The sequence below is a fragment of the Lutjanus erythropterus genome, chromosome 16 (genome assembly GCF_056507025.1).
Source record: "Lutjanus erythropterus isolate fLutEry1 chromosome 16, fLutEry1.hap2, whole genome shotgun sequence".
Lineage (NCBI taxonomy): Eukaryota > Metazoa > Chordata > Actinopteri > Lutjaniformes > Lutjanidae > Lutjanus > Lutjanus erythropterus.
Genome location: NC_139332.1, coordinates 18,013,175 through 18,038,460, shown reverse-complemented (window position 1 = coordinate 18,038,460; position 25,286 = coordinate 18,013,175). Strand labels below are relative to the sequence as shown.

Sequence of the window (25,286 nt, the reverse complement as noted above, 5' to 3'; positions counted from 1 at the left end):
TGTTGTATAAATTCCTCTCCAGAATGACTCATTCATGTCATTGTACAGGGCGTGTAAGGCCATGAGGGGAAGCCATTCGAGAGCTTGTCATCAGGCTGTGGCACCACCATTTGTCACGCTAGTTTGTATAAGCACATGACTGGCATTACGGTCTGAACTCTGGGATTTGTGTGGTGATTTGTGTGGCGATGAAGCACTCAGCGTGAGAAACAGACAGATGTGCGTGAGGACCTGTCCCATTGTCACATTTGTAAAACCCAAATCGCATGAAAATATGCACTCTTAGAAATCTAGGTGCTAACTAGAACCATAAAAGGTTCTTTGGTTTGTCCCCATAGGAGGAACTTTTTTGGTTCTTGGTTGAACTTTTTATAAAGGTTCTACTTGGCCCTATGTAGAGGTTCTGCAGAGAGCCCTTATAATAGTTCCATCCAGAACCCTCTCCGGGGGTTTTATCAAGAACCTTTTCACCTTCTAAGGGTGATAACAAGAACCCAGTCAGCCAGGCATTTCACGAGAACCCCTTTATAACCCAAACACTTTATCTGGAATCCACCCGTAGGGTTCTCTGAAAATTCTTTTATATTGCAAGGGTTTTATCCGGAACCCACTCAAGATCATAATAATAAGATAATAATATGGTGAAAGAACCTTTGATAAACCCTTGACGAATGAGTTCTTGAAGGACTTCAATAAGTCTTTTTTCCAGGAAAGGTTGTTTGAATGAAAAGGGTTCTTAATTGAACATTTAGTCTTACAAAGAACAAAGTTTTCTACAGAAGCAAATGATTCTGGGTAGAATCCCAGCCCCTAAGGAAGAACCTTTTTGGAACCCTTATTTCTAAGGTGCACCTGTGACCTCCTCTCTTTTTTCTCCACTATGGATCTACCGGTATACATGCACATATGTAATAAAAGTGTAGAGACACACATGCAGAGCCCAGACAAGCAGATCCAAAGATAAAAAAAAAAGCACCTGTTAACACTCCAGTACGTGTGACACAAAGACACACACATGCAGTCACACCTGTTACTGGAGAGGCTGAACGAGCCTGGAAATGATGTGTTAATGATTTGAGATTAGACCACCACACAGTGTCATACTCGTGCTGAATCATCAAAAGCTACTCAATTACTCTGCATCAGGGCACTCACTTCTCTGTGTTGCCTTAAGGGTGTAATTTTTATTTTTGGGGTACGTGTATTTGTTTGCGGAATGGTTTGGAAAGCACATCAGCTTTGAATTAAGTCAGTGCACCTACTTTATCTTGAGATGAAGATGAAAAGGTGTGGTTGCTGAGATTTAATGTTACAAAATGTGAAACAGAAAACAAATCAGCATCTGTTTTGATCACTGACTGACTTTTTTAGATCAGTGTTTCCCATATGTAGAAACATGGGTCAAGGACCCATTTTTGGGGTCGCCCATAGGCAGAGTAAAATTCATACATTCAGTTATTTAAGTCAGCTGCAGAAGGTAGCATGCCTTTAATTGAAGCAGGTTTGGATGAGGCATTTATTTCCAGTTCCCTGTTTGATATGTGTTATGGGTCAGATTGTTATAGGCAGCACAGAAACAGAGAACGCAGTAAATGACATTCAATGCAGGCGACTGCAGGAGAATCACAGCTGTGGTCACATTACAAATACCTAGAAAAAGTAACATTTGCATTTTTTGAACATAAAACTGTTGTCTTGCGAAACTACTCTGTCCACACTTAGCATGATGGGAGATGTAGGGCTAACTATTACTGTTAAAATATTTTAATATTTTTGTAAGTTTGGGACTAGTGGAGATGTCAAATTCCTCCCTTGCGTCTTAAGCTGAAAAAGTATATAACGCTTCTTATTTCCAACTGCTTAATTGTGAGGTTTGGGATTTTTTCCTTTTTTTTTTGGACATTTTAGGGATCACAGCAGATCAAGTGATAATGAAAATAATCATTAGTTGCAGCCCTAAAAATATGCAATTAGGTGTAGATTAGTTAATGAATGATTGATGGATTTTGTAATGATGACATAAGCATGCTGCTGTACTGCCAATGCATATTAAAAAGCTCTTATGACGGACTTGAAGTATGTGTTTAACTAATCAAGTTTTTAATTTTCCTGTGCGGTTCATTTAATGGAGCCTCAGTGCAGAGCAAGTATTGACCCCTGGCCACAGTCAGTGAAATGGAAGACAGCATCCACATCCAGTGTAGGTGTGGGACGGTGCTTCATCTTGTCACATACAGCCCAAACAATCGCAGGGTTTCCCTCAATTTCCTCAGCTCACCAGTTCATCTTCATATAGTTTGAGGTTGATAGATGAAGACTTTATGCATATAAAGAAAACGAAATTGTGTTAATGTCCTTTTTAAATGCTGATGCATTGCACACATTTAACTGAGTGCCTCTGACATTTTGTCCATCATGTGTGGGTGTGTACTTTGATATTTGTGTGAGTGCACGCATGCCCAGAAGTACAGCAGGATTATTCCTCTTCTGTATCTGCTGCTGGGGATTCCCAGGCTGCCCCAGACAATGGAGGATGTTTTTGTTATGCAGGAAAGCTGCTCACTTTCCCCTCTTACTGTCCCTCAATCCATCGGCCTCCCTCCCCTCTGTCTCCCTCGCTCTATCTAATACACTCCAGAACACAGATGCATTTGTCCTTTTCCATCTCAGTAGAGGAAACGCAAAACCGAACCAATAAAAATCCTCTCGTGACAAGGGCTTTCTTCCTCAGACGTGAACGGCTTTGTGTGTCAGCCTTTGAGTTGTTGTGTATGTTTGTGTGTCTGCATATGGTATGTCTCCTCTCCTACACTCCTAAAAATAAAGGTGCTAACTAGAACTATAAAGGGTTCTTCAGCTTGTCCTCATAGAAAAACACTTTTTGGTTCCTGGTAGAACTTTTTAGAAAAGTTTTACTTAGAACCCTTTAGAGAGTTCTAATTTGAACCCAACATAAAGGGTTATACCTAGAACCATCTGTGAAAGGTTTCACCCAGAATACCCATAAGAGGTTCTACAGGGAACTCTTTATGGTGTAATGGTTCCACCCAGAACCCACCCAGGGGGTTCTACCAAGAACCCTTTTTATATTTCAAGGGTTTTATCTAGAACCCACCCAGGGAGTTCTACAGAGAGATCTTTTATATTATAATACAAATAACCCTTGATGAAAGAGTTCTTCAAGGATTTCAACAATCCTTGAATCCACAAAGGATTCTTTGGATGAAAAGTGTTCATAATGAAGCCTGTAGTCTTAAAAAGAACCCTTGACAAACCCTTTCCTCAAAAAAGTTTTGCTCACAAGCAAATAGTTCTGAGTAGAACCTCGACACTTTAGGAAGAATGTTTTTGGAACCCTTATTTCTAAGTGTATGTGATGTGTAGGCTGTTGTCCCATCCATGTGTGTCCCCGCTCCAACACACCTCTTCAGACATCGAGCTAACCTGCTGCTGTCCAAGCTAGTTTCCTTTTTAGCATTGCAGCAGCCAGGCCTTTCAGATCAGCGCTCAGCACAACGGGACGTTGTACCTTGTCCAGACCACCACGCCAATTGTTCCTCAAGAGCAAAACCTGGTTGTATTATTGATCCACTCCGGCCTCCCTGTTGTTTCAGCTCAGCGAGCAGCACATTGGAGAGAATGTTTGTACAGGAGTGAGTGATGTACCGAGTGATTTAGAACTCCCTCTGGGTGAACTGGGGAGGAGGCGATTATGACAGCAGACATTTAGAGACATGAGGGAAATAAAGTTGAGATTGTTTAGATTCATTGATTTTTATATGGTAACAATCTTCTAGTTGATTACATATAATAGTTGTGATTGCTAACTTTAAGAGTAGCAATAGTAATAATAGTGATGGTGATCTTATTTGTTGGTATTTGGTGAGCTGAAGCTATTTGTGAAGTTATACACCACCTGCAATCCATCTTTTGAGTACGAAACACTTGGGCCCTGAGGGCTTGGAAGATGGAAGCTTGCAGTTTCTTTATTGACAGAGAACAAGGCTTTGGCCAGCCTGAATCTACCTACAGCTGATTCCAATAATCATAAGTTTTAACTGGACAAAACAGCATTAAAATGTCCATTGAAATCCACTTCTCTGCTATGCATTTCCGTTGTTTCCACATTATTAATTTCTGTCAAAATATGGCTAAATACTGGGAGCATATGCACCAGTAATGGTTTGAAAATGAAAATGGTTTATCATGACAACCTTTCATTATAAATAATATGAATTAAAGGTGACCCAACTCTCCACTCTCCTTTATGAAAAACCCCATTCACCAAAAAATGTATTTTACTTTATGTTTATGCTCCTTAAAATGTATGACCTTGACTCTGTTGACCTGTATCTGTGCAAAGCTTGTCACTAGAGAACTGTTTTCATGTTTCTCTACTGAAGGGGTGAAATATTGTTGCACTTTCCTAAAATCAGAGATTCAAATGTACCCCAGGGAAGCTAGATTTGGTACGCAACAGAGAGTCCCACCCTTTTTGGAACCTTGGTCAACTTTCTCCTTTCATGTTTCCTATACTTAGATATGCTACCTGCTAGGCTTTTCTATGTTAAAAAGAAAACCAGATTTTTAGAGGATGACCTGTAAAAGTGACATATATCTATAGTCATGTCTTAGGTCAGCCAATGTTGGCAAAATATTTCCTAGAAACCTCAAAACACAACATCAAATAGCTAATGTTAGTAAAATGCAAGCTAACTAGCTAGCTTATCTACATCATTTGGTAGGTAGCTAGTTACATCTGATGGCTAATGTTAACAAAACACTTGCCAGCTAACATTTGATGTAGATTGGCTTTCTGCTTAGCAAGCTAGTTAACTTAAAAAACAATAAAAAATAAAAGATGCTAACTATACTTACCATTCTGATACATCTGCTAGTTTTTGGTTTTTGGTGCATGACAGACTCTTCATGTGAGTCTGGGTCTGACTGAGGCTCAAACATGTCTTGCTGAATCTCTCTGATGTTTCCTCTAATGCTAACCATCTTGAATACACTTGGATGGAGATACTTGGAGGGGCATGATCGGGGGGAACAGCCTCCCTGATTTGACCCCAAGCAGGTGTTTGTTACCGGACTTCTGTGCTAGTCATAGACTGCCCACAATGAACTCAATGTTCGAGCATAAGGATGTACTTAAGTACCCTAGGCCGAAGGTCAATGATCTATTTTGTTATTGTATCGTCTGATCTGAGGCTGCATGTTTTGGACACTTGGATATAGAGAGGGGCTGAGCTGTCAACTGATCACCAGTGGTGGTGAGTTGGGTCATGTGGTGGGGGAAGCCTCTGGACAAAGCTGGCAATCACAAATGTGTGGTGGAGTAGTGGGGACTTGGAGTAGAGCTGCTGCACTTTTGCTTAGAAAGGAGCCAGTTGAGGTGGTTTGGGCATCTCGTAAGGACACCTGCCTAGGGAGGTGTCCCAAGAACATCCAGCTGGGAGGAGGCCATGGGGCAGACTGAGGACTAGGTGGAGGATTATATGGCCACCCTGGCCTGAAAACGCCTCAGGATCCCCCAGTCAGAGCTGGTTAATGTAGCCGGGGAAAGGGAAGTCTTGGGTCCCCTGCTGGAACTGTTACCTCTGCAACCCAACTTTGGATAAGTGGTTGAAGATGGATGGATGGACAATTCAAGCTAAAATTAGATTTAAGGGTGGAGTATCACTTGTGGAACAGTGTTTCTATGTATATAAATCTGAGTTGTATTCCATTCATTGCCAAGGGACTAACCAAAATGTCTTTGAAGTGATATAAGACACATTTCTATGCATATTTACAAGCAAATATAGGCCGAACACACAGGGTCTTCATCTGTTAGCTGTTATATGATGTCTCTGCCAACTTAGCTTGGCATGCCGATTTAAGCGCACACCCCCTCTGATGTCTCAACATGGCCCCTTATGCCAAGCTCTCAAGTGGGGTGGAGAGGCTGATAGCCACAGGGCATGGCTGGAGGACATCGGAAAAAATTGGCCAGAGAGAGAAGAGGAGATGTCAACAGTAAACTGTAGTTCTTTGTCACAACAAACACAGGTGTTACATTTACAGTAGGTGCTCCCATGCCAGGGCCCCAGTACTGTGCATGCTGGCATGCCTCACCTAAATGTCATTAGTTACACCTGTGCTTTTCCTGCTATGACAAGTCAAAATGTCTGCTGTGGAAAAAAAGGCCCTTTCTAAAATTGTAGCTTTAAGGAGGGAAGCCAGATGGATGAATCATAGTTATATGTGTGAGGGGTGAGACAGAGTGAGTGAGAGGCAATATGATAAACCACCTCAAGCTCACCATCACGGTGGGATACCTGTGCCATTCCCCTTCTTCTCTGATCCCATTACCCACAATTCCACTGAATCAATACATCAAAGCAGGCGAGCAGCCGCCACAGATACATTTACAGTATAACCACACATATGTCTGTTCTTTGTCAAGCTGCAGATAACCATAATTCAAAGGGTGTTTTTGTACTTTCCTCTGTCATTCTGAGAGAAACAAACACAAATCACTGTGACAGATGCACACTGAATACTGTGAATGTTACACATTGAACAAAGTGAGTTAAATCAGAATGATGATGGTTTGATGTCTTCAGTAGTCAATATATCTCTGTCAGTATGTCTCTGAAATGTCAAAACGCTTGTCTTTTCACTCAAGGTGCCAGGTACAACATGGAAATGCCAGTTCAGGACAGTAGATGGCCTCTACTGTCTGTCTCTATTGCTTTATACATACTACAGATACTATACACAAATATAAAATCTACACACATGTATTTGCTGCATTTTAACTACACCTACTACCCATATGTATGTCTGGAGTGGTGGAACCAATTGGGAAATAAACATTAAAACATTAAGAAATATATGGCCCAGACTGACAGCAGGATATTAGGTGAATGAAAGTATGAATGGTACGCTTGTTTGTTAAATTAATTTTAACATTTTTGTTTCAACAAAACAATACTTGCATTTCAAGATAAGGATTTCAATTAAGCAAGTTACAATACATATGCTCAATCACCATTTGTTTTTACTACCTGATGGTGTTTTTCTCTTGGGCGCTAGTTTGCATATGGTGGTGTTTTCAGACTTAATGGAAGGTATGTTTGCTTGGATGTGATGTTTGTCTTGATTTTGGCTCATCAATCGATTCATTCATTGCAGTTAGGTTTGACATGTCTCTCTTTGTTCAATTACATGAATGATTTTACTGCGTTACCCCACTTTTTCTCCCAATTTGGAACTGCCAATTCCACAGTCACCACAGACTTTATCACTCCTGCTGTTGGCTTGTGGAAGGTGTAGGACGGCCATATGTCTCCTCTCATATACTTGAGGCTGCTAGTTGGTTGTTTTTAGCTGACAACAAGGAAGTTTCCTTTGGGGGTGTCACAAATGAAGCTTCATGCTCCTCATATCCTCAGGGTCAAGGCCCCAAAAAAATAAAAGGACTCCAGCTGTATGCGTTGGGGCAACAACCATTTATGCTGAAACAGTTCCAGTCTGTCGTTCTAGATTTTAATTGTTTTATTATGTGACTAAAGGTACAACACACAGGGAACTATTAACTGTTTAACCATTAAGAGGTATGCAGAGGACGATTAATATCCAGTCCAGCTACTTTTCTAGTATGTAGGGCAGCCTGGCATTACATTGTGTTCTAAGTGCCATTTGCCACATTTCATTGGACACTGAGCCACCTGAAAAGGCATCTTATAGTGTTTTATCCTCAATAGTGGAATCCAAGACGGCACTTTTTCATCCTGTTTTCAGTGATGGGCACTGCCCTCCTTGAGTCCACCAGTGCCCTCCCAGATTCAAATTTTATCCCTGGAACAACCAATGCGACTTGCTAGTGTTACAGTGAAGATTCCCTTATGTAAATACTACCAGTTACTGTAATTTTTAACCTTAGATCACCAACAGTTCAGTTAATGCAGACTGAAAGAAGAATTCTATCTTTGTGCAGTCACAGCCCTGCGCAGAGCTAACAATGAGTTTGATGATAAATAAAAAGATTCTGAGCGCCTCACATAATAAATGCTCACCGATGCTCATTTTCTGTCTCTTTCTTTCTATCTCTCTCTCTCTAAAGGTGAGGAATGATCTGACTAATGAGCTGGAGAAAGCAGACATTCAGATCGCAGACACAGAAAGTTTCTCCAATGACCCCTGTGTCAATGTCAAGAAGCTCAAGGTAAGTGATCCAGTCTGGGCTCTCAACAGCTCTATCTAAGTAGAGAAAAAATGTGCAATGATTCAAGGTTAGTTTTATTCAGATGGTTCTTTGATACATCTAATAACAGGGTTCAGCTGAATTTCACACAATTTAATATATCTTTACTACGGTATTTGTGTATGTTAGTGCCACCTTAAGAGAATCCTGAAAGATTCATTTGACTGGATGGACCAGGGTAGTTAACACTGAGACCAGTGGAGCCATAATGAGGACGCTGTAATGGCTGGGGGGTCTGTATGGTGACCCCTAATGACCTGCTCTGGCTAATGGATGTTTAATAGGCCTTTTAAGTATATGTATACACCCATACATGCATACATACTGCATTTCTTATATTATTTCCTCTCCTTTGAAATGAAATGAGACAGAACAAAATTAGGCCATTATTAGGCCAATATTGAGATATACTTGTACATCTTTACACCATTTACTCCTGGTGTTAACATGCATGCTCGATCAGAATATGTTTGGATAGTATGTAAATGCGGTCAAGTGTGAAGGCTACATTATCCAAACTATCTCTAGAGGCAATCACAGATGTATTTGGCCTCATTTACCGGCTGTATAGGGGAGACCAGGGATGTTAGTAACGAGTTGTTTGAGCATCACTAACTCAGCAGTTGTTTGTGTTAGATCTCTCAAACTTTGAAACTTTGACCTGTAGTAATATCAGACTGTAACTATGATTTGTCATTAATATTGTTAAGATCAGTGACAGGTTCTGACAGTAATAAGCAGCACTGTGTCTGTTACCAATAATACACATATTTTTAAATACTTAAAGCAGGAATTATAGCCTACATAAGTGATTTGATCAGAATATTTTCAGGAATTTAGAGTGAAACATACGATTGAAATCCTTTAAAATAATGTGGACTAACTGATAATTAAATTAAAGGGTTTTCTCATCTGAAGAGTCTTTGCAGCAGCAGCTTGTTGCTTGTGTTTCTGTCATGTTATTAATTATTCATAAGAATTAAGCACCAGATACACATTACACATTCAGTGCAGCATTTTTTCAGCAAGTCTGGTCCCCTCAGCATTTTGGCCTATAAGTCTCAAGTGAAATTAAATCTCACAGCCTAGAAACAGCTCTCGTTTTTAGCTTGTTTATATGATCGATTACTGTAATGGTTAATTTTCAAGACAAACAGGACAAGTCATCTCCTATAATTTCGGGACTGTCCTTAATTTTTCAGGATGTCTGGTCACCCTACACTGCACACACTTGACCCGCACTGAGTTTGCAAAGTGTTCCAAGCACATAATGCAGACATTCTCATCATTTTAATGAACTGTTACAACTGTCCCCACCCCAAGCATTACAAGCAAGCATTACAGTTACATAGCAAACTGTTTTAGGATGAGGCCTTTAAGGTACCATGAGTGCAAATCATCAAATTAAACTAGAGAAACTGCTACTTTAGGTTATGCAAGTCAAACCATTGTATCTACATTGCAATGAATGTTACCTTAAAATTAGTTTTTTGGTCATAAAAACCACAGTGTTGCTCACAGAGACATGCCGCCTCTCCTGTGAGCTCAAAAAGGAAATGTACAATATTGATGACATGACTACAACACCTTTCTCATTAGTCAAACTGACAGTGTTACAATACTCCCCGGTCTCCTCTATGATCTGTGAGAAAGTGCCACATACAGTTTACAGTAAAAACATTGTCACTTTAAGTAAATCAAACATGTGACCAAGTGACTGGGAACCTCATAGTAACATAAAAGGTGTCAGTGTGAAGGAGTAAGGATATATTTTTAGTTAAGGAAGTTACATGTGTGGCACAGTGAGATGATAAAGACGTTGGAAGTGAGGACAGTGGGTGGAGTAGGAGAAAGAAACAGAGAATAGTGGATATGACGTATGCAAGATGCAGCAGGATGAAATAAATGCAACATGGAGATGACGAGACAGAGAAAGAACAGCAAGAGAAGCTGTCTTTCCTAAAATATATATGTAACTCTGCATGTTGAGGCTGACACTTTAAGCTGACACCATCCTTCCTTGATCAAGACTAAATATGCAAATCACAGCGTCGCCTCGAAAGCTTTCCAGAACGTTTCGGATGGGGTGGGCGGGGGTCCTCTGACACCCTAATGGTCTGTTTCCCGCTCATCTCGCAACAGCAGTTTGCCATCTCCCCAACAGCTACGTAACATGATGAGGTAGAGGGTGACACAGATTTTGTTGTGAAGGCTGATCTTTTTTTTTTTGGTACAGTGTTATGTGTGATTGTGTATGTGCGACTGTGTGTGTGGGGGGGCATAGGGAGGGGTCCGTGGCGTCACTGTGTGATCCACAAATAGAGCACTCACATCTGTGATCCAGCTGGAATATTCACAAAGCAGACAGGCATCTCTGCTGTGAGGTGTCAAAGCAGCCTTCTACATTTCGCAGTCACTTTCTGCTTTTTTTCATCTTCATCTCTTGTTCTCTGTCCCAAGTTACCGGACAGACTGACAAAAACAACATCAGAAAACAAAGGCAGGCTCACACACCCACCCACAAATACACCCACACATACCTTCTAATCTTAGTAACTTTATTCCTCTTTAATTTAGACATAAAATAACACTGCCAGCAGACATTTTATAGCACCAAGGCTTTTTAAGATTTGTATGACTGAAGGCCAATTGACGGAGCTGGAATTCAGTCGGGCCACATGAGAAAAAACGTCCTAGAATCTAAATTAAGTCCAAAACACTTTATTATTTATTATGATTTAATTATTTATCATGCATTCAGAACTCCTGCCCCTCAGATATGTAGACATTTCTTTTTTAAACATTTTTTCATTACAAGGATTACTTTAAATTTTATTCTTAAAGCTTAACATAGGTACAATAATTTTAACCTGGCAAGCTGGCTACAAGGTAATTAATTTATTATTAATTTTGACTGAAATATTTTTCATTAGAGCAAGCTTGATTTCTCACTATTTGCTTGCTAGCTAACCTGTGTGACCATGGCTACACACTGAGTATTGAAAGCAAACAAGTCAAGTCAACAATATACAAAGTGTGAGGAGCAGACCTGGAGTTTCATAGTTTTAAGAGCAAAGCCAATTGATCTTTGGGGTTGTCAAGTTTTTAAGGGCACAAAGGCCAAATGCTAGGGCAGCAGTGCTATCAAATAGAACAATAACAACTCCACATATATAAGTAATTTTCTATACTACATAGAATATTTTTAGATTCTGTCTCAAAATATTGAGTTAGTATCTCAAAAACAATGAGTTTTTTCCCCCCAAAATAATGACTCTAACTTATTATTTTGAGATACTAAGTCATTATTTTGAACAAGCTTCTTCACAAATCTTTTTTTTTCCCCTTTCACTTTGGCTGAATGGACTTATATAGAGAGAGACAGTGCATGAACAGTGGTGGATTGAAAATACATAGAGGAGACCAGTGTAAAATGCGGATTGAGCTGTTTGTTACTGTTAACAGAGACTCCAGTCTACAGTGTAAACCACAAAATTGTAGAGTTGCATTAGTTTTTATCCTGTCAATAGTTATGTCCATATTCGCACACTGCCTTTCTCATGATCTTCCACATCAGCACTTTCTCTCTTGCTCTCTTAAACAACCCGGTGATTTTCCAGTGGTTCGGAACAGGCTTGAACTCCCTTCGCATCTCTGGTTATGTGCGCAGCATATTACTTGCCGTTGCCCAACCGGACTCTCATCAAAACACCCTGGTGTCCAAAGCCGTATTGACAGGAAAGAGACAGAGGAGAAAACAGTGAAAACAGCTCGGGCAGTGCAAGGTTACTGTGGGTGCGGAGCGGGCAACACAGAAAATCACAGTTCATGGTGCCCCCTGTAATAGTTTTAGCCCTAAACGGCTGCACAGGGTTTATGCTAGCGGGCAGCGCTGATATAACAGTATCCCAGTTGCAAGCAAAACTTTTTTCTTTAATACAGAATGATTTTGTATGCTATATTGTCAGGTGCGGTGCAGCCTGCGGACACAGAGGATAAGCTCAAGACAAATGGTTTGCGCTGATATCATCATTACAAGTTTGTCCATTTCATATGGTCTGTTATTGATAATATCATCAGAGCAGCTGCTCCTGTTCCTGTAATCCGTAATCTTTTCAAACTGATGAAGCACCTCTGCTGGTCCAAATCCCCAGCAAGAGTCTTAAACAGCAAACAAAGAAAACACAGTCTTTCTCACATCCAGCTTCAAGGACCAATCCACACTAAATTCTGGGTCTAAGACTCCACATGTAACAGTTTGGTTTCCCTAAATGTGAGTTAAGTAATAAGGCCAAAAATGCTCAGATATTGTGGCACATACTGACAATATTTTAGGGACTTTTATTTTAAAGGCAGCAACCTGTTTATTCCAGTTCAGATAATAATGGCAGATCTGTGGTCGTTACAGTGTGTGTAACGTTTAATGCTCACCTAGGATAAATTAGTGATCACACACACGTACGCACAAATTTATCCTGCGAGTGTGTGCACGTGTCTGCACACTGGCTGCACAGTAATCATCACAAACAGACAGGGGGGATGGTTGGGTGAGTAGAAGCAACACATTGCCCAGTCTACAAATCACGTCTCCCACAGCCTCATAAAAGACCATCATTAGTACGGTGCTTGTGTGTATGTGTGCGTGTGTGTGTGTGTGCCTAATAAGCCCTTAACAGTGCCTGATTGGGCTTATGAGGTACAATATTACTCAAACAATTATTACGTATAAATCACCATCATAAAGTTACAAACAACCCTGTCACGGATAAAGCAGTCAAGGCTGCCCTTAACACTACCCTCTTTGAGAACAGTTATTGTTATAGTTATATAAAAAACTCAAGCAGTGAGGGTAATTTGGGGCCCTATAGCGCCCCAGTCTGTAATGCACAAACACAACGCTCTCACTCATGGCCTTGCCCATAGCTACACAGTCTTTTCATGATGTTGCCAGGCAGGACAGAATTCATACTGAGGCTGTGGTCCTTAGCCATTTGGGTTAAGAGCTGTTCCTCCAGGGAAGGGCAGTGTTACTGAGTTGCCACTGGCACTTCACACACACACACACACACACACACACACACACACACACACACACACACACACACACACACACACACACACACACACACACACAAAATAACGCAAGAGTGCACCCCACTAAAGTTGCTACCTGCCTTTCTTGCTCATTGACACACATACACATTGTGATGGTGTCAGAGCAGTGGAGCAACACTGAGGGCTTTATACAAAAACGAAACCCTAAATAACCCTGCATGCACTCTGGCTCTGAAGAGAAACCAAAAGAGAAACCTTTCGATTAAGCTGTGAAGCTTTCTGTCTGCTTTAGTGTGTGAGTGTGCATGTGTCTGTGTGCATGTGTCCCATATGCAATGCTAGAATCCAGGATCCAGAACTTTGTCATTTTAGTGGCACTGCCACAAAGGCCAAACGCCAGCGCAGCACGGTCATCAAATAAAACAATAATCTTAAGTCCACAGAAATAATGAATATAAGGGTAAAGGATTTTACTTTTATTTTATGATATCATACTAAATGGTGCATACTATTCATGTTTTTTTGTATTAATTTGAATGACAGTGCACGAACAGCAGATGTTTCATAGAGGAGAGGACTGTATGTAACACAGATCCAGCTGTTTGTCACGATGAACAGAGATTCCAGTCTGCAGAACTGTTGAATAACATGAGGCTTCATGGTCAAAGAAAGTTAATATCACGCCAACACTTCTGTCCATATTTGTACAATCCCTTTCTCATGCTGGCTGTCTCTGCCGTGAGCTACATCGCAGTTAAATAGCCCAGACTTCCAGCAGTTTATACGAGGCTCAAAATTTAACCCACCGCTGGTTGTGTGTGCAGCTTCTCATGTGATGTTGCCCAATTAGAATCTCAACAAGACACTAGTGTCTAAAAACCGTATTGACAGAAAAAAAGACTGAGAAAACAGCCAGATCAGCTGGAGCAGTGTGGGCGGGGAATCCAGGCCACTGTGTTCTTGGAGAAGGGAATATAATTATTTGAGGGGCACAGGGCCAAACTAAGGGGACATGGCATGACATGTCCTGCTTGAACTTTGATGCTTTTGTGATTAAATTAATCTTACAGCTATCTGTCTATATTTTGATATCTAACCTTTTTATGAAGTAACCCCTTTGGAACCCAGAGCCTAGTCCATAGCCTGGTATTTAGAGTCCAACATAAATGACTATACCTTTATAAAGGGTTTCCTCTAGAACCCACCCAGGGAGTTTTATAGAGAGACCTTTTATATTCTAAGGGTTTCACCTATAAGCACTGTTCCTTCTGAGTTCTGTGAAGAACCACGTTGTGTTCTACAAATGAGGCAAAAAAAAAATGTTGAATTCAATAGATTATATGTTGTGGTTAGGCATCTTTTTAATAGTTATTCGCTATCTTTGTCTATGTTACAATTACTAATGTTTAAATTGGGAAAACATTCAAACAAATTTTAATGAGCAACAAAAACAGCCAACAGAACAAGAGGAGCTGTGCAGGTTCAGGGGTGAAGAGGCCAAAATGAACATGGGACCAGTGGAGTCAGCAATATGACTATCTGTCCTCAGTTTCTCTGTAGAATCCATGCAGTATATCCAATCTGTTTAGAATAATAACTACAATGTTTGGCTATTGGGTAGGTCTGGTTGTCTAATCGCCTCAAGGAATTTGAATTAAGATGACAGTGATTGGTCGCACCCTCTGATCTGTGGATGCATGACATACGGTTGAAACTGCCTGAGGGAAGACGACTTCATGAACTGTATTCATAATGGGTTCTCATTATCGAGGATAAAGGCAGGACACCGTAGTTTCACTGAGATTAAAGCTGGTGTGTTTGTCACTCCATTGTTCTTTTTTTTTTTTTAACCTGCCTTTGTTTTAATTTTTCATCACAGTTCAACCCAGAACATGTTTTCATGATTTTCTATTTGTAATTGCATTTTCCAAAAGGCCCTGCTAATTCTTTGTAATGTATAGCTTTTCCACCTGATCAATATAAGAGGGAAATGAACACTTGACAGCCGCATGTAGCACTTAATGTACATGACATAACCATAGAAAACACTCAATATTACTGTAAGTAGAAGAGACTAGAATCCTATTACAAGAGGACTGCTGGTGACAAATCCCAAAATAATAAAGTAGGTCTTATATTAAATTCAGAGTTCAATAACATGATCGATTCTGACAGTCTTCAGATTTCCTTTATATTGCTCAGTAAAAACTGTCCTCTTCTGTCTGTCTTCGCTGTCGGGGTTGAATAAGGGCCTTATGACAGAATTTCTTCCATGCATCACACATCACCTCCAGCTCTGTTGACCAGATGTAGATTCATCAAACCTGTGTCAGTATTATTGGATTAGATTTGGGGCAATTTTGTACTGTAATGTGTGTGTTTGCGTTTCGACACACGCACATACTGTATGCACACATCCACTTGTGTGTGTATGGCTGTGCTTGTGCTATATTATGCTTGTGCGCACTAAATGACAGACTGTTGGCCCCAGAGCCTGATCTTTTTTCCCACCATGAAACATGCTGCACTTCCACCCGGGCAATCTGAATTATTTACCGAGTCAATCACCGGGCCATGTGCTCTGAATCCCCATGTAAATTTGCGCTCGCCAGCCTTGTTGGCAAGGCAGGCAATTCTGCCCGCTGACACTAATGTCTCTGTTGTTATGGATTGACACTATGTGACTTAATATTTCTTTAGCCTCTCAGCCACTAGTTCGCCACTGAGATCCCACATACTTTGTAGCTGCTGAGAGGTGTAATGATGAAAATAGAGTACACACAACATGGTTGATCCTATGTGGATTTATTGATTGAAGTGTCATGTTGTAGAATGATTAGAAAAGGCAACTGGAAAACTGATCCTAGCGAAGAAATAGTTTCTTTCCTAATGGCTGTGTTGACTAAAGGGCAGTACTAAAGTAACAAGCAGAAATGTCTCAGAAATGTATTGCAACATTACTGTAAATCCAGGGGTTCACAAAGAGAGTGTAATGAGCTCTGTACCGTATGGTCACAGCAGTGTAATATAATTTCGATTGTATGATATTCAGAAACATATGTTGATGTATAGATACATGTGTATCTCTATGTTTTATTTATAAAATCTTAGTAAATAACTAAATAACTGGGTGAATAAAATACTCTACAGCAAAAGTGATATAACCACTTTATAGATAAATTTCAGTTAGGATGTATGTAAGCACTGGAGTATAAGTATATATAAATCAGGACCATGTTTTCTCAAATTTTTGGTATGAACCACACGCAACAAATTTGAATTTTTCTAATGTCAGCATTAGCAACCTCTTGGCTCCACTGAGTAAAAACAGGGGGGGCACTTGGTTTCCAGTTCCGCAAAATAATTCGCCGGACCAGCCAGGAGGCAAACGTGATTGCATTCCTTTGGTGACCTGGAAATTTGATTATTTGATAATACACATTCTTCATTTTGTGTGCATGATTGTGCTCATGTCATGCCATCGTGACATTTTATTCTTTCTTTTTTCAGGACAACGATGTGAGAATCATCATCGGCCAGTTTGATGAGAACCTGGCCTCCAAAGTCTTCTGCTGTGTAAGTCCTCAGTCTGTACTGAATTATAAGGCTTACTGGTTTTAACAGATGACATCACATCACCCCAGTCCTGGCTTCCCTCCATTGGCTTCCTGTATGTTTCAGAATTGATTTTAAGATTTTACTGATCACTTTTAAAGCCCGCCTGGGTCTGGCCCCTGGCTACATAGCCGAAATGTTAACTCCCTACCAGCCAGTACGCAGCCTTAGATCCTCAGGCGGGGGTCTCCTAGCTGTTCCAAAGTCGAGGCTTAAATCTAAAGGTGACAGGGCTTTTCTCCATCAGGGCCCCTCGACTTTGAAACGACCTGCCTGAGGAGATAAGGCTTGCAGATTCAGTGACATCTTTTAAATCACTTCTTAAAACCCATTTTTATAGACTTGCTTTTATGTGATGTCGTCGTCTCTTAACAACATCATATTATGTCTCTGTAATCTCTGCCCTCTTCATTTTAACTTATTCTTAGTATCATGTTTTTCTAGTTTAACTGTTCTTATTTCTTTTATTGTGTTTTATTGTCTTGTTTTACTCCAGTCTTAGTTTACTCCTGTTTGGCCCTCTGTTGTTATTTTGCTTCCTTGGTATCCTGCTGCTTTGTGCTCTTTTACTTTGGCTGTCAAAGCACTTTGTAAACTCTGTTTTTAAAGGTGCCATATAAATAAAGTTATTATTATTATTATTATTATAAGTGAAAGCTTAGGGATGGCAAATTTGCCACTGCCTTCCATCAGTGTTTCACCAGATATACCAAGAACAATACAGGCCTGGCTCTAGCTTTGGATACACAGCATCTCACACTAAGGAAGAATAATTGCACGTAAATTAATCTCCATGTATCATACCGTATCTCACTGCTGTTGCATTCCTTCACCCTCTATTTCTTCTCCCTTTCCCAGGCATTTAACCTGAACATGTTTGGCAGTAAATACCAGTGGATTATCCCCGGCTGGTACCAGAACAACTGGTGGGAGCAGGCCAACACCACCAACTGCACCACCAAGAAGTTGCTCACGGCCATGGAGGGATACATCAGTGTGGACTTTGAGCCACTCAGTGCTCGGCAGATCAAGGGCATCTCTGGCAGGGTGAGTGACACCCGCTGTTGCACTTCAGAAGACTGTTATGTTGTTAACGCGTAATTTATAATGTCACGAGACATGAAGCCAGAGTTTAATTAAGACAAGTGAGAAGACCACACCAATGAGCTGAATAACCCAGCACAAATATTTTCAGTCTTAATGTTGATGCTATTTCAGAAAGAATCGTGCTGCTGATGAATTTGCAGTACAGTGTTCAATAGAGCAGCCTGAGGCTGAAGTGCAAGCAAATAGTGAAGCATTTTGGCTCAGTTTTCTTATTTTACATAATTTTGGTTTCTGTTTTTAGACCAGAGCTTAGTCATCACTGAAAGTTTTTGTACTTTTCAATAATTTCAACATTCCCTGTGGATCTGTGGAGACATAAGAGAACATTCTCCATAAAAAGACATCTTAGATGCATGTTTTTAAACAAGAGATCTCAACCAAAATCAATCATGGCACTTTTTTCCACACTGCACTACCCAGCACAGGAGCATTGATCCCAAAACAGCCTTTCCAGTAACTTTGTTTCTCATATTATGTGGAAAATAATCCTTTCTCCTTGGACAAAGTTACACCAATAATAGTGCATTTAAAACAACCCAACACACTCTTTTACCTCTCTGTCAGACCCCTAAGGAGTACGAGCGGGAGTATAACCGTGAGCTCCAGCAGAAAGGTGTGGAGGCCAGCAAGTTTCATGGCTTCGCCTACGACGGGATCTGGGTCATTGCTAAAACCTTGACTCGAGTGATGGAACTGCTCCGGGTAAAACAAAGGCAGAACACCTACCACAACTTCACTGTGGATGACCGCGAAGTGGGGAAAATGGTGCTGGACGTCATGAACGAAACCAACTTTTATGGTGTAACGGTAAGTTATGGAGCAGATTGCCACTTTTAAAGAGTAACCCTAACCCTTTTTTTTAAAGCAACACAATCAAAACACCATAAACTATGTTACTGCTTATACAGAAACAACTTTTTTGGGAAAACATTTAGCTGTATGTGTCTACGCATGTAAACACTATGCAAACTATATATATTCTGTAATTGCACAGTACGGAGTGGGCAAATGTCAGAACAACACACGGAAGCATTAATTACTGCTCTGTGATGCTGGGAGCTTGTTTGCAGAGAAGGTTACTTAGCCATCCTTGTCTGTATGAAGCCTAAAGTGATGCCATTTGGTGCTGCCGACTCACTCCAATGCATTCAAAATTGATCCTGGTGGCTACGCTAGCTACAAGCTGTGTGTGTCTGTGCGTGTGTGTGTGCGCGTGTGCTCACTCTCACTTACTATTGAGCTGTTAGAGGATATCTCTTGTTCCCCCTGTAAAGGCCACTCCATTATTAGAGGATGCCATGCTGCCCCCAGCCTAGACACCCAATAGGCATGCAGGCATCATATACATAACTGTGTTTACAAATAAATGGGCTGAAAATGCAAGGAGAACGAAAACGGAGAAAGATTGACTTTACTGGAAAATTACAGAGGTACAATGTGTTCAATAAATAGTTTTATTTTCTCATAAACCTTCAAGGGACCCAAGAGAGAAGTGGATGGACACAATAAAACACAGATGCAGATGTTAATGCAGTATAAATGTCAACAGAACAAGCGAGAAAGACACAGAGAGGAAAATGGCTCTGGACAAAATCAGTACAGGCTACTAACACTGTACCAAATCCTCTGGGTCATCATTCCTCAACCCTCTGCTCCCACCTCTTTCAGCACAGACCCACTCAGGGCTGCTGATCAGGAGCAGGCTGACACCGAATCTTTCCTCAGAGACTCTGGGAGGCAAAACAGCGTAGGAATATTGATGGCCATGTAACATTTCAGTCACTTTTTACTCCAGGCACACAAAAGATGATGAAGTCCGGCAAGCAGTCTTATTCTCTGCTTTCATATCAGTATTGACTCATATTGATCCTGCATATGTAGCCATTGATGGTGGAAGAAGTACTCAGATTCTTTACTCGAGTAAATGTCGTGAACCCACAGTGTATAAATACTTCACGAGAAGTAAAACGTTTTTGATAAGTACTGTAGTTCCTCAAAATGTACTTAAGGGAAAATGTATCACTTTTGATATGGATGTTCAATCAGCATTGATGGGAAATGTAGTCAATTGAAACAATAGCTTCCTTTGTTTGAGCTATATTGACAAAGAAAGAGTTCTCTTGTTAAGTTTTGATTTAGATTTATTCATAATCTGTTGACTAAAATGCCATTTAGTTTGTCATATTTTAGTAATTTAGTCACTGGATTGTATTAGTTTTAGTTGAGTTTCAGTTGACTAAATCCACAGATTTAGTTGAGTAAAATTGACTAAATAATGAGTTTAATGTAATGCATTATTTAAACATTTCTCTAGAATTTCCAAACTCATTATATTCTCCTGTGAGAAACATATCCCTGTACAGTTTAGGAGACATGTTGCAAGTGCATGCAAATTGACTTCCAGGGTAGATCACTACATTTCTACTGTGTGCATCTAACCTCCCTACCACACATTAAGATTAAGTTCTGATCGGATCCCCTCCTAGCTTTTAAGTCTCATTTTATTCCCAGAAAATGTCAATATATTTTGTCGCAGTTTTTGCTATTATAAATTACTTTTTTTTAATTCATTGTCTTGTTTCACCAGTTAAAAAAACAAGTTTTTGATGAAAATTGTGATGAAAATTTAACAAATGCCCCCTGGCTACCTAGAGGTGAAGGCTGACATTGCGTCTATACAAGAAGAACAACAGATTTTGCAGCAGGAGAACTCGGCTTTCTCTGTCAACGTAGCATTCACTAAAGAATGTACTGCTTCAATTGACACGTTTATCATCAACACTGACAGCACATTCACATAAAAAGTAGTGAATTTTCCCTTTAAATCAAAAGTAAACGTGCTTGTTAGGAAGAAGGGCCCTCAAAAGGGTCAAAAGTTTTTGAGGTACTTAAATGCAATATGTGTACATTATTTTACATGGTACCTAAACCCTGTGGTGCTTACTGTAAGTAAATATACTTAATATAGTTAATTTTGACCTTTGAGAGCCATCATTGTCAATCAATGTCCCACTTTATGAATATTGTTTAATTATACGTAGCATTTTTGAACATTGTCTGCACAAAACACGTTAAAGGACATGGTTACAGGTAATTTGGAAATGTTCAGGATGACCGCAGTAAATCTGCATGCTTTTGCTGGTGTGTTAAAGAAAATCATGCACAGCATTGTTTAACCAGCTAAATTCTTTTACAATGATGTTTTTTATTTTGACAACCACAAATCCCCAATAGAATCAAAACAAGAGGAGCAAGAATGTTGTGTATGAATGGAAACAATTATGTTGTTTGAAGACAGCAGCGTTGCAGAATAATTAAATGCATCTTTGTACCAAAAGATTTGAGATCTGTCGACTATTATAGCTGTTCTTTTAAGGGATTACATGAAATGAGATCAAAAGTGTTCCCTGTATGTAGCACACACGTAGCACATAGAAACTTCCACCCACACATGATGATCAAAGACATGGGAAGGCAATTTCCCTTCCACACTGCATACATCTTTTATGCTATTTTCGAATTCAGATTTCAAATGCAGCTATTACACAACTCGAATGGTTTGACTTCCACTGGGTTTCCAATAAAACGAAGCTACATGTAAGCACCAGTGAAATGCCTGTTTACCCTCGGTTTAAATGTTATGTGTGCATGTGTGTTTGATCGTACGGGATCATACCCCGACTTGAGCCTCGTGCCTTTCCTGATGGCACGATTTTACACTGTGTGTTTGCCGTGTGCACACATACACGTCTCATGGGACCAAACCGTGTCCGTTCGCAGTCCTGCTGATGAATCCGCAGCAGAGGCAGAGGCAGCTGCAGCAGCGGGAGGGTGATCATGGAGGGCTCCACAGTATTGATCTGCCTGTTGTCAGGGCCACACACTCCTAGAAATAAGGGTTCCAAAAGGGTTTTTCCTGAAGAGCTGAGGTTGTACCCAGAACATTTTGCCTCTTAAGAACCCTTTTTTTTGACAAAAGAGGGGTTCTTTGTTTCCATGGTAGGTTCTATTAAGAACCATTTTCATTCAAAGAAATCTTTTCGGAAGAACAAGTCATTCAAAAATTGCTGAAACCCCCTGGGTGGCTTCTAGATAAAGCCCTTGGAATATAAAAGCCTCCTCAGTAGAAGCCCCTTGGTGGGTTCTTGTTAGCACCCTTATTAGGTGGAAAGGTTTTGGCTAGAAGGGTTATTCTGTAGAACATTTCAAAAGGGCTTTCCACACTGCATTTAGCCCCAGGTTAAGAAAGCTTTCACAGTGGCTCAGTCCAGGCACATCCCAAAGTGGGCTAACCCTGACTTTAGCCCAGGTCTTACTGACCGTGCTGCAGAGGAAGGTGAGCCCTGAGTTTCTGGGGTTATCCCCAAAAATCAAGTAAACTGAGGACTACAGGCTGCCATAGAAGTTTGACTCATATAGCCCTTGGCTTAGCCTTATTCTGGGTTAACAGTGTTTGTGTGAAGCAGGGTAAACCAGGGTTGACTCTTAGCCCAGAGCTAAGGATTCGCAGTGTGAAAAGCCCTTGGTTTTGAGTGAAACCTTTTACAATATAAGTCTTTATGTTGGACCCTAGTTGGAACTCTCTGACAGGGTTTAAAGAAGGTTCTACCAGGCACTGAAAAGGGCTCTCCTATGGGAACAAGATGAAGAACCCGTCATGGTTCCAGTTAGCACCTCTATTTCTAAGAGTCTGGAGAAGATGGCTGATGTTAGCTGGGAGAGACTGTCGGCGCAGAGACAGTGCTGATAGCTGCCAGAACCACAGGATGATGTACACTGGAATCCACCAGGGAGGGGCAGGTTGTGATTGGGGATGACAAGTGTGTGGGTAAAGGTTTGTTTTGCTTTTTTTCATCTGTGGTCAGTGGTCATTGTGTCGGTATCAGTGTCTTTCTGGGTAGCAGCGAGTCGTACAGCCTGAGGCTCGACAGTCACCTCAAATAGACACGCTGAGGTGAAAGAGAGGATGGTAGGGAGGATTATGTGCATCTGTTAATGTGTGTACGTGTGTCTACCACAGTTCCATTCGTATCAACCGTGTTTCCACCTCAAACCCTTGAAAACCCGGAGGATGTCACACCTGCAGCCCACAGAGCGACGTCTCATTTGACCCCAGCACTCCTGTCACTGACAGTATTCTCACCTCCACACGGAGTGTAATACCTGGCCGCCTCCACCTGTCTCGCCTCGGAAAGACACTTTCACACAAACACACACCTAGACACAGTGATTGCTCCATCAGCCACCATTGTGTCTCAGGTCTGAGCGTCCTTTGAATACAAGACAAGGGACACCTGTCTGGGTCAGTACACTCCAGCAAGGTTGCCTAAGCTGCAGAGGAGCATAATACCTCGTGGAAAAAGGCTTTACAGTCACTTCTTTGAATTTTGGTCAAAGGAGGTTAATTTAATCTTTTTAGCACAGACGTTTACTTCCAATTAAGAATGTCAGAGTCAGTGCCTCTGCATATGTTTGATACACTTTGCATATTCTGCAAACCGTGTATACACTTGAGAGGACAAATTGGGCGGCTGTTAAAATAACCACATGCCGTTTCAATAAGGTTTGTGATAGCTCCATTTTTGCTGATGTGAAGGGCAATTATGGTGGCGGTGCTAATGCACAGCAAGAGCATGACGGTGCAGCTACTCCAGAAACCTGGATACATACACTGACAGTCATTATGGGTTCAAGTCAAGTTCCCCTATTTTCAACCCACATTGTCTGACCCTGTTTACACACCACCGTTATCTGAGCGCAATACCTAATGAGCTAAACTGAGGTGCACCATTCTGTCCTACTTATACTTCAGGCATAATTGCATAGCATATTGCAGGAAAGAGCAGAGTGTGACGAAAGGAACTTGTTAACGTTGACAAGTCATATTGACACTGTGGTGTGACATCCCCAGCAAGGGATCTGTTGTACATCACTGGGGTCTCAGGAGTAGCTCGTTCTGCTCGCGTCGCCTGGGACACATGCATGTACGAGAGCATAATGTGGCAACATATTAAGTGCATACACATAGACATGCTTGCACGCGCACACTCAGACAAACATCAAAGATGCCACACAAAGACTGGGATTCAAACAGAGGGGTGGGATCCTGCACCGCTACTTCAAAGCTTGCCATCTTTTTGAGGCAAAATTGGCTCTCCAGCTTCCTTCCCCATATTTCCCCCTCAGCTGTCTTTTAATCAGCCAATGCAAATGCTCTCTCTCTCTCTATCCATCTATCTAGCCATCTATCTATCATCTATCTATCCATCTACCTCTCCCTCTCTTTCTCGCTCTCTGCTCTCACCTTTGTTAGCCAGCCAGTAATATGTAAACCCAGTTAAATGTGTAATTAAGGAGCTCTGTAAGCAGATGGCAGGCTGAATTAATTGAACAGTCTTGGTAGATGAAGAGGGAAAGGGAGATAAAGAGACAGAGGGAAGGAGAAAATAGAACAAGTGAGAGGAAAGAATGAGAATACACGGGTGAGATAAAGCGACAGAAGCCAAATTGATTTGGATATGTCTTACGATTATGCCACAAAGTCGAATTGCTTTTGTCTACCTTGTCTGTGTTTGCCAGACGCTCTCCTGGCTTGAAATTGTTTATGTTTGAATCAGAGACTTGCCATAGTTATTTTCCTGGCATTTTAGGGAAGTTGACCTTTTTTTTTGTTCAAAGTATTTTTATTAGTTTTTCAGATTATACAAAATACAATTTGAAGTACATTTTAATATATTTTAACGAAATTCCATCCCTCAAGCAACCCTACCCAACAGCATCATTACAAGTTTACAAAATGACATTAAAACATAAGTTCAGTGGTAAATATGATAAGCAGTTAACTTGCTAAGTTACAAACATTTCTAAAAATACTTTGAACAAAGGTCAACAAAGGTCACACAACCTGCTTAAAATGCCAGGTGAATAACTATGGAAAGTCTCTGATTTAAACATGAGAGAAAAAACAGGTGGGGGTTATATTTATACATCTGAAATATCTTTTTCACCTGATTTAGAACTTGTTTCCAAACGGTGCGTGGATGTTGTGGGCACAGCCTCCTGTAGCATAACACTGTTTCTCAAGTCAGATGATTTATAAGCTCTCCAATCCACAGATTGAAAGTTGGAGGAAATCTTTCTTTCCATTTAAGCAATTTTAGTCTCCCAGCCAGGAGCATAGCAAAGGCTATCATGTTTTTGCCACATTGACAGAGATCCTGCGGTACTGTGCCAGATATTGCTACTGGCAAGAGGT

At 40.7% G+C, this 25,286-nt stretch overlaps 1 protein-coding gene across 1 annotated transcript in view; it reads left to right on the top strand.

Moving 5' to 3' along the window:
- gabbr2 (gamma-aminobutyric acid (GABA) B receptor, 2) overlaps positions 1–25,286 on the top strand; it is a 230,227-nt gene that overhangs the window by 123,855 nt on the left and 81,086 nt on the right. Inside the window, exons 4-7 of the mRNA XM_084739199.1 lie at positions 8,114–8,215; positions 16,820–16,885; positions 17,783–17,971; positions 18,596–18,838. Coding sequence (XP_084595325.1) covers positions 8,114–8,215; positions 16,820–16,885; positions 17,783–17,971; positions 18,596–18,838 — 600 coding nt within the window. The remainder of the gene's footprint in view (positions 1–8,113; positions 8,216–16,819; positions 16,886–17,782; positions 17,972–18,595; positions 18,839–25,286) is intronic.